This window comes from Aplidium turbinatum, chromosome 7 (genome assembly GCF_918807975.1).
Source record: "Aplidium turbinatum chromosome 7, kaAplTurb1.1, whole genome shotgun sequence".
NCBI lineage: Eukaryota > Metazoa > Chordata > Ascidiacea > Aplousobranchia > Polyclinidae > Aplidium > Aplidium turbinatum.
In genome coordinates this window covers 8,023,240-8,033,949 of record NC_137478.1, presented here as the reverse complement: position 1 = coordinate 8,033,949, position 10,710 = coordinate 8,023,240, and the positions used below count along the sequence as shown (strand labels likewise).

The window sequence follows — 10,710 nt, the reverse complement described above, 5'->3', positions numbered from 1 at the left end:
GTATCTCCGGAACCGCTCATCATAGATCGGCAAAATTAGTATCAAATTGTGCAGAAGGGTCGGTTTCCTATACCTGATGTAGAGAATATTAAGGTCTATCCGTTTCAGAAAAAAAGTTATTTCAAAAAATCTGATTTTCGGTCTATTTTCTCCTAATGAACAGAGATCAGGTGATCAAGATAAAAGTTTTTCTGTATTTTTCCACTCTTGGAAGCTGTTATTGCGTAATAATAGTTGGTGTTAAGGTTTCAGTACTGGGCTTGTCTAGTCTTGCTATCTGGTTAAGCAAAGCCCCGTCTTCATTGCTCCGGGACTTTTCTTGGCGCCGTCCACAAAAGAAATGACAGTGGGAAGATATTTTGTTCACGTGGAACATGCATTAAAGGATATGAATATCATGACCAACTTCATCATTAAAATAATTGACCAGTCGAGTATTGACTCCGGACTTTTTTTCCTGTGTTGAGAGCAGTCGTATCAGCCATGACTGAATATACTTGGGATAGGTGAACTCTGCAAGCCTACTGGATGATGGTGCCAAAAATCAGTTCTGCAGTGACCGACACACTTTTGGGAAACGATTTAACAGCAAGCACACTTTCGTGTTTTATACCATTATTATCATCAACAATTTGACCCAAGAAAACGTATCGATCTATTTTATCGACAACGCGCCCATCATAACATAACTGCATGGCAGAAGCTGGGTTGAGAAGGTTCTCACTTTCCATCAGGGATTTTTCTCTCGTTTTTGTCGTTGGCGGTATACTGTCGAAGGTGATGCAGCATTGCAGCTACTTGATCTTTTCCAAGAACCGACCTCATAAGATCTGACTGCTGGCGTACCGAAGTCATGCTACGATCAGCAAGTACACAACTTCTATCATTTATTGAAAAAGAATGTACTTTCTTGTACACTTTTCCCCAAACAGCTGGTTTCAGAGGCTCGTATTCCTTATCATCATCCCAATTCATGTCACCATCAGAGTCGCTTTCGCTACTGTGTAGACATCTAACTACTTCATTTCTTTTTCTCTGTTTCAAACATAATAGTGCCGATGCTTTGGCAGATTGTATGCCAGAAGTGCTAGGTTTCTCTTTTTGCTAAGCACTGGAAGACCAGCTTTGTTCCATATGCCAACTACATCTTTCAGCAGTTCATCTTTTAAATCTTTGAAATGGGGTATTTTCTTCAAAAACTTAGGATTAACTTCGGCTACTTTCTTCCTCAAGTAAAAATAGTGACTGACTATATCTGAATTAAGGAGAAGCACATTTCTCTCCCATTCCTTGAAGTTTGCATCGACTTACAAATACCTGACCTTAATGCCATAATGACACTTAATCTAAAGCAGGTGAGCAGCATACCTCTTACTCAACGGTTACATTAATATTATAATAGTAATACCTTCAAATTACCATTTCATCTCTTGCAAAACAAACAAGGACTATTATTACGCAATAGCAGCTTCCAAGATGGAAAAATACAGAAAAACTTCTTACCTTGATCACCTGATCTCTGTTCATTAGGAGAAAATAGACCGAAAATTAGATTTTTTGAAATAACTTTTTTTTTAAAGCAGATAGACCTTAATATTCTCTACATCAGGTATAGGAAACCGACGCTTCTGCGCATTTTGATACTAATTTTGTCGATCTATGATGAGCGGTTCCGGAGATACGGCCAAATTTCGAGATTTTGAGGCCCAAAAATTTCAAACCTCGTGGACCACCTCAATATGACGTCATAATTGAAAAAAAATTGGGGTGTAAACTTTTTACCCCAAATACCACCAGATGGGACCCCAGGCATTTTGAATTTCAAAAATGGTGAAAAAATGAAACACCCTAGTGGTTATTGCGATTTCAAAAAAATTGTACAATTACATTTGGTACGTTGCACGCGCAATATGGGCTACTCTTGTTGAGTCGCCAGTTGGGGTTCAAAATGGACTTCTATATCGCAACCTAATCTTTATCAAATACAATTCTACTGTCTTTGATAAAATCAAACTGTAAAAAAAACATTGATAAACATAGTGGAACATTTAATTTTTGCAATTGAAATGTATAATTAATTACATTTGTAATAACAAATTTTTCAGAACAATGTTATTTTCAGAACTGAAACTACATATTATTGATCCAACTCTGCTTGAGACAACATAAATCCGCTCAAAGCCGTACCGGTAGCTGAAATTATAGAGCTTTCAAGACGATTGGCAAAACTGGTAACGTTAAAATCGTAGCCTATTACATTCTTTTAGGTCCGTTTTGTAATGGGAAAACACATCTGCACGGATTGAAGTTACACTTCGTTCGCAGGCTGGTGGGATGAGCTTTGCGTGATTGTTATTGATTTAGACTTCACACTACGCATGAACTGGTGGGCGAATATAAGACTAAGCATAGATGGCATTAGCTACTGGCTACAACGTTGCTAACTGAGGGCTTCGGGCGATGAGGAATGAAATCAATTTTAATCTAAGTTGCAATTGTCTTTTTATCTTGCGATAAACGTTGAGAGTGGTAGAAGAAGCGGGCCATTTTGAGATTGAGACAATGCAATTTTGTCGCAATATTGATACTTTAACCTGGGCTGCCGAAAATATTCAGTGTAGTTCGGCTGCAAGTAGATTAGCCAGTTGTTGCCAGTCAAACTTAAGCATAAGCCGAAAGTGAAGTATGCAGTGCTCAGTGCGACACATCTTTTTGGACAACTCAGAAACACAATGCTTAAAACGTAAACATAGCCATGCAAAGTCTCAAACAAGGTTGATTTGAAATGAATTTCACAGGAAGTGCAGAATTACGATGTCACAACACTTTGCTAACATAAATTTTACAAAACCAAACACATCATAAAATATATGATAAAAGTTGAAAAGCTCAGCAACAGCAATCATTGTTCAGGAGCTATTGCACAAACAAATGCACAGGGAGTGGAATTTTTCTAAAGAAATTAAAAAACAAAAGCAAGAATATACTGCAATTGCATGATTCTAAGCAATTGCAAGACTCTAAGCATCAAGCAAAGCTGGAATTGGGCCCATCTCCAGCCTCGACTTGCCTGCGAACCAATTGCAAGAACACTTGTTCAAGTGTGGTTTGGGTCACAGTGTAGTCAACAAATTGAAGCTTTTGCTTTGCATTCTCCATCAACTGAAAGACCTGCAAAAAAGCAGTAAACGGTGATGGTTGTATGCTAAAAAGGTTATTTTTCTTACCCATCATTGCTAAAACAAAACACTTGTTTTATATTCCATTTTTACATCTAGCACCAGCGTCCAGCAAGCAACCACTTAGTAACCAGGGCTGTGGAGTTGGGCGAAAAATATACGGATCCCCCGATTTGCTTACCGTGTGACTTCAGGGTTGCCATTTTTTTTAATTTTTGAATGACAGACATAAATAAGAAAGTTTGTGAAAACACAGTGGATTAGCGCTATCGTATTGCAAGTAATGTAGGGTTACCGTATTTTTATCACCGAAAAGAAAAACACATTTTCGAAGAAATTTATCGACAGCGAGCTTACTTGTAGTTATAAACGCAAATACACATATAATCAATTCACACCAATGTAAAGTTCTTCACGTCATAGAATCAAAACTTCGGTTATCTCTATCGAACAGCTAAGAAGAAAACAAAGCCTCTTTACCATTGCAAGCCTTAACTCCGAAGAATCTTCTCGAAACTGTGGAACGTGATACGTCAGCAAGTCTTGGTGCTCATCTTTTAACTCACAACCTTCAGAATGAAGCCGAACATTTATATTCGCAACATATCGTGAAACATGACGGGACATGGATGTGAGAAACATGTTAATTAAACGTAAAAAACATGACGTTATAAATACAGTGCATCGGTCGCTAAATGGAGTAGAGTGTCTTTAAAAACATCGTCCAAGCCACGCGTGTCAGAGGAACAGCATGGATTCTCGGTTGTTTCATGTACGAGTAGAAATGTAGCGGGGTCGAAATAGCACTTGCTGCAGTATGCCACAACACAATAATAAACGGAAATAGAATATAGCGTACGTAGCAATTTGTCTGCGGTTAGAAAAGCAAAAAAACTGAACCCAACGGTACTGTGAAGCTCATGTAATCATGGCAATGATCAGTTTATCCGTTTAAAAACCTTGGGGGAGTCTTAAATCTCTTCACATGCAAGCGGAATTTATCAGCTTTGTTGACTGGGCCAGGGTCAATGGTTCGAATCCTATACAACTAATCGAATCTGCTTGGATATTTTTTCTCAACTAATAAACAAAGATAAGCTAGATGTATCTTATTTTGTTACCTGGAAGATTTTCTTTCATATACGCTTTCACACTGTTGCTTTTTGATTTTATTTCTACAGTATAACCTTGTCCAAACTTTGTCTTCAAATGCTGCGGACCGCCAATGCACCTCAAGGTACCGTTCACCATGATGGAAAGGCGGGTACACAAAGCTTCACACTCCTCCATGCTGTAAGACATGAAGTATGAAAACTTGCACGTTAATCTGACATGAGATGACACAGCAGTGTCCAACAAGCAAATAAACTTCCATAACTGCTTATCAAACGACGTCAAATTCTATTCAATGTGAGGTAGGACTCTGTTCGCGAGTCAAGAAATGCAAAATACAAGTAACGAGAATGTAACTTAAAAACGTGTGCAGTTGGGTGGTGTGAGGTCTAATCTGCAGGACGCTGCAGCAGATGGAGTATTTTGACCAGTAGACACTTCAACATAGGACTATTTTCCCTATCAACCACTTGACTACAGCATTGTGACCATTCTAGAACTCAGCCAGAGAGTTGATTCTTCCCTTTGAATTTTGTTTGGTAACTAAAAAAAAAGTAATGGCAGGAGTGGGAATCGAACCCACGCCATCAAAATGTTTACCTCCCAAACCCGAAGGCGCGGATAGCGACGACAACCTGCCTTATGGCGAATAGTACACTTAACCGTGGACGTCGCTATAATAGCACCTATGCTATTATAGCGACGTCCACGACTAAACTTACTCTACATCAGAAATGTTTCGAAAAGTTCATGTGTCTGCTGCAGCTACCTGTGGATTATAAATACGCGGATGGGTTTCCATTCAACGACTCTTACTCTTAGAGAACGGAATAGCTTCAAAGCAATATTTAAACAACAGAAACTTCACCCTACCGATCTCGGTGAACGAGCTTGGGTCGGTAGTTCAAAGCGTCGATTTTAGTTAAATAATGCGTGTTTCACGTTTCGCTAATTACATAAATACACTTCCTCATTGAGAATAGAATACGTAAACTTAGTAAACAAGCAGTCACATACAAGATTTTAAAAACCAAAGCAATCCTGATGGATTGTTGTAAGAGTAAGAAGACCTGTGTGATGAAATGACAATCGATCTTCCGCTTGCTCTCACTGATGTGAGGGCATCCCAAAGCATTCTCCTTGCTCCGGGATCCATTCCTGTGCTGGGTTCATCCAGGAGAATAACAGGAGGATTCCCGACCAAAGCTATGGCAGTACTTAATTTTCTTTTGCTTCCTCCACTAAAAATGGCCGTTGTGACAAAATGAGGTAATGACTGAGAATTAGAAGCAAATACAAGAAATGAAACTAAGGGACATACATAAACAATAAAATTAAAACAGAGAATGCTTCCAATTAGTTTTACGAACAATTTTCAATGTTTTTGTCGAGTTTTGATCATAAGAAGTCGCATAGAAGCTGAGTTTGTCACAGTCAGCAGTCAATATAAAGCAACAAGAAAGACATTATTGAAAACCTAACATAATAATGTCTGTTTTACCTAGGTCCTATCACTGTGTTGAACATAATTCAACTTACACTTCAGCACTGGAGATGAAGAAATTAAATTTGTGAAAAGTTTATTGAACCGAGTTTGGTTTCTGTACTTTTGCGCCGTAATGTTGCATATAAATTCCAATCCTTCGTTGCAACCGTATTCTTCAACAAAGTTGAAAAAATAATAAGGAAAATTCCCGAACTGCAATACCTGTATTCTCCACATTCTTTGTCAAGATGCTCAGAAAAGTACAGGATATTTCCGAGATTCTCTATACAGGCAGCGATATCGGACTCGGGCACACCTCTGAGCCTGGCGAACATTCTCAAAGTTTCAGATCCAGTCATTTGGCCGATCAAAGCATCGAACTGAGGACAGTACCCGACTTTTTGTTGAGCCTAGAATGATGAAAATGGTTGTTAAAATAACGCTTCACGAAACAAGGCTTGTCGTTATCGGAAAATGTGTAATTTTTATGATTGTTGTTCTTAAAATGCAGCCAAATATATATATAATCAGTGGAGCTCCATTATCAAATACTAGGAATCTCCGCTATGCAATACGTACACAATACACATGCTCAAACACATTTATTCTATTGTTTTTCAAAAACTGAACTATCTCGGCTAAACTACATCATATCACGACAAAAACACGTTGAATTAACAAGATCTTATCGAATTGTCTCGAAAAGTCCTTACACAGCAACACCATGCGTACCTGTCTGAGGTGAGTTTTCACATCAAAGCCGTCCAAATAAGCAGTGCCACTCGTGGGCTTCATATCGCCAGTTAACATTTTAAAAGTCGTGGTCTTGCCAGCCCCGTTGATCCCGAGCAAACCAAAGCACTCCCCTTCGGCCACGCCAATCGAGAGGTGATGTACAGCAACGAGGGGCCGCTTTCGAGATTGATAAACCTAGGAAAGGGCAACACTGGTGTGAATAAAATCTATGTATATCGATTTTGAAATATCGATTTCGGAATTTTAGTTTGCATTCATTAGATATGTTTAGTAGTTGGGAGTTCAATCGCTAGGTCAGTGCGTAAAAAAGGGATCAACTTTATCGCGGTGCTGAGACAGGCCATGGAAACCTAAACGCTAATCAAAACAGCATTTCATGACAATTTTACAAGGAAGACTAAATAAAACTATCCCCTCCTCATAACAACTGCTTCTTCTTCACTGTCGTCTTACGCTTTACTGCATTGTGTAGGTGTGTAGCGACCTATAGGTCACCATATGTAGGTGGTTTGAAGCAATGGTATAGAAAAATTGATATTTTCCTTACAAACCTTGCGCAAGTTCTTAAGAATGAGCCTGTCAGATGCCACGAGATGTGGCAACTCTGTGTCGTTGATGCGGAGTGATTCATTCGACACGTCATCATCGTATATGAGTTCTTGCACTGCAACTTGCTGTGAATAAGGATATGAAGTAATGTAAGCTGGAATAAACCGGTTGAAACCAGTGTGAGAATACATAGCAATCTCTTTCGATTTTCACTTTCTATTATGGCGAAATACGAATCATGAATAGGAGTGGATATAAAATGGCACCCGATGACCAAAGCGCTTTAACGCAGTGTTGCTAGATGACAAAATTTGTTACAAATTTAGGGACATTTTAAGGTTATTGGGATAAACATTTGAATGAGAAATATCCACGTTCCAGAAAGATGAAACGGGCAATACAACCTTTTTAGGTAATTTTCATCTCAACAAAGCAATCCTTGGTGTTGGCTTGCAGTTAAAAGGTGTTTGTTGAAACGGAGTTGCGTTTGAGGAATTGTGAAAAGGTTATGGGAAAATTCTTTTGTTGGATTCTGGCAACACTGCTCTTATGCTTGGCTGTGCATGCACGGCAGATGGCCAAGGAGAGCAACATTATATTATTTGAAATAAATTAAAAAGAAAAATTCAAAAGTTAACTGGTCTTCAAGAAGGCATAACATCAGCCACTTTACGCCGGTTTCAGCTTAGCATTTGAAGTAAACTATGCTGACTGGCTAAGCATTAAACTTTACAAAACAACACTTCACATACACTTACTGTTTTCTTTGCGAAAATTCGCAACCGGAAAAGGATCATGTGGCCGTTATATTGGATGAAGAAAAGAACAATAAATGCGACCACTCCTTGGATAGCAAGAAACGTCACGAATTTTCCAACACCGAATTGTTCCCAAGCAAGAAAATTTAATTGATAAGTAATTCCTGAAATTCATATCAAACGTAGTTAACTGTAGACTGCTTTTTACACAATCTGCAGTAAGTTAATTTGGCGCGGTTAAACGTTTTCCAACTTACGACAAATTTTCAACCAGCATTAGCTCCTTTGTATTGCTGGACATACTACAATACAGTAGTGCAGTACCGATATTAGAATTCGTTTCGGTCAAAAATGTCTCGCAATTGCTTCATTTGCTTTTCATCTAAGAAGCGCGAACAACATAATATTGCAATGCCTTTTATAAAGGTACATGTAAAATTCCTTTCAAAGCATTCACCAAGCAAATGGAACGTGTGTCAAAATACACAATGTGGTTTGCAGGAGCTTAAAATCAACGTGCAAACTAACAACAATACAAGCATCACCTTCTCACCTTTAGCCTTGCACATTATCGCAATCAGTGGATCTGACGTGCAGATGTTAACCATCTTATCGTTCGCATAGAGATCAGCCAGCCCCATGCCCAGGCAATATGGTGGCATGAGAAGGAAAAACCAGTTCAGATGATCTGCTACGTCATATAACTCTAAAGAGAAAACGAAGTTATACGTGTGTCACTTTTTGTCACATTGGGAACTTTGCTTGAACATAAAGGTAAAACATCACTTGCAAATGGCGGACACACATAGTTTGAAATCTCTCCCCTATAGCACGAGGTACCAGTAAATGAAAGTATTTTGGGTGTGTTTCTGCTTATACCTTGTCGAATATTTGACTTCGGTAAACTGGGGGGGAGAGCAAAAAGCACATCTTCGAGCTCACATGCAAGCAGGACATTCAGTGTTCTGAAAACACATTTGCGTGCTCGCATGGGAGCCGAACTTAGGTTCTTTCAAGAGTCACCTGTCGCCAGCATTTCTTTCCAAACCAATTAAGTTTTAAACAGAAACAAAGTGTTCTTGACTCTGCTAGCCAGCAAAAACTTACCCAACAGCCTCAGAACATTGATTGTGATTATGGACGCCAACCCAGTGATCACATTCAAGATGGTAACTCGAACCAAGGCAGTGGATGGGACAGTGAAGAGCAAGGACAGGAGGTACATCAGGGGGAGGGCAGCCCAACAGTAGAGTGCAAATATCAATATCACAATTCCAGCGTGGTCTGTGAACTCGGTTATGCCAAAGGCGGCAAACATCGCCTGCAAGATAGAATCGTTGAACTAATGTAACTAAATGTAGTAAAGATTGAAATCTTCTTTGAACTATGATTGATCGACACTCAGAAATTGACAAATGTAGGAAACTGGAATGCAATCGTTGAGTTGTGGGAGTTTTCAGTCAATGATCTCCACTGAGCATTTGCAACCGCTCAGAAACTTTCTGAAGGCATTACAACTTATCAAATAAAAAAGGTAAAGGTGAGTCCCATACTTGATCCAAGCATCGGGGGATGAGAAGATAAGGTTCTCATTATACTAAGCCTTCGGCACTAACGAGAGTAGGGTGGCCAGTTCCTTTCTCTCGGCCGCCTTTCCTTCAGCAACTACGCCCACCCAATTTATTACACCCTGGGTAGAGGTGAGCGGTGATTTTCAACAACCAGCTTAAGCCGGGAGTCGAACCAGGATTGCATGATTGGAAAGCGAGTGCCTTATCCGTTGCGCCATCCCACCGCTACTATCAAATAAACCAAATAAACCAAGATAAACTATCAAATAAACCAAGCGTTAAATTGAAGGAGAACATGGTTTCTATGTCGAGTAGCTTTAAAAGAAAAGCAGCAATAAGTGGCCTACGAAAGTTACAAAGACATGGACAAATACATAAAAACTAAACGATGTTGAGCTGGCCTAAGAACAGATCACTCGCTTTCCCTTCTTTGGTTCAACTCTGACCGTGTGTGGTGAAAGCACACTTCAACGACAGTTTTCCATGCAGCAAAACCTAGTGGGTGGAATAGTTTACAGGCGACAACACTTCAACTATGAGCGAAAACTTGACATTATTAATCTCGAAAACCGGGCTTGCACCAGTGGTTCAAAGCCTCTACATTCTACATGCATGCGAAACGAGAAGCTTCTGAAGAGGCGTTTTAAGTACAAGAATAAATATTTCATTCATTCGTGAAACAAAAGATGTTACCAGAGTCAGCAGGCAAGGTGTCATGAAGTTGATGAAGTCCCACACAAATGCAGAAAGCCAAAAGCAGATGGGGTCCACCCCGGCAAGGGTCTGCAACAAAGCAGATCTGTCCACTCGTTCACGGACTAGAAATATGCAGAACGAAGCAGCGAGGAAGGAAAAGCCAAGAACAATGTTGAACGCCATGAGGAAGCCAGAAATAGATCTAAAAATTTTAAGTTTAAAACTATGAGAGGAATACACAAAAGGTGATAAATATAAGAGCGCGGAGCGTAATGCCTGCTTTCGATTTCAATGCCTAACACTTTGGTTGTCAATACTAATTTAGGGTGTAATTAAAATTTTTAGTATTTACTTTAACATGATAGTGGTAGAGAGCAAGTAATAGGACAACGCTTTTATTTCAGTAAATACACTCAGAGATGAGAGACGGTGACGTAATGAGTGTGGCGTGAATGCCATGAGTAAAACCAATAGCTCAATTTTTTACAGAAAAAGTTTGAAGATTCATCAAAGTTATTTACTTCTCCGATAAGAAGTGGCTGAAACGCGTCATCAGAATTCGCGATAACGCAAGACTTTGAAAGAGCTCACAAATAACACAG

At 39.3% G+C, this 10,710-nt stretch overlaps 1 protein-coding gene across 1 annotated transcript in view; it reads right to left on the bottom strand.

Annotated features, from left to right (window-relative positions):
* Positions 1-1,598: 1,598 nt before the first annotated feature.
* LOC145774032 (phospholipid-transporting ATPase ABCA3-like) overlaps positions 1,599-10,710 on the bottom strand; it is a 33,242-nt gene continuing 24,130 nt past the window's right edge. Inside the window, exons 26-36 of the mRNA XM_082585165.1 lie at positions 10,106-10,310; positions 8,949-9,162; positions 8,395-8,547; positions 7,842-8,005; positions 7,086-7,208; positions 6,511-6,708; positions 6,001-6,188; positions 5,363-5,533; positions 4,301-4,470; positions 3,660-3,748; positions 1,599-3,171 (exon numbers count right to left, since the gene is read on the bottom strand). Coding sequence (XP_082441291.1) covers positions 3,028-3,171; positions 3,660-3,748; positions 4,301-4,470; positions 5,363-5,533; positions 6,001-6,188; positions 6,511-6,708; positions 7,086-7,208; positions 7,842-8,005; positions 8,395-8,547; positions 8,949-9,162; positions 10,106-10,310 — 1,819 coding nt within the window. The 3' untranslated portion in view covers positions 1,599-3,027. The remainder of the gene's footprint in view (positions 3,172-3,659; positions 3,749-4,300; positions 4,471-5,362; positions 5,534-6,000; positions 6,189-6,510; positions 6,709-7,085; positions 7,209-7,841; positions 8,006-8,394; positions 8,548-8,948; positions 9,163-10,105; positions 10,311-10,710) is intronic.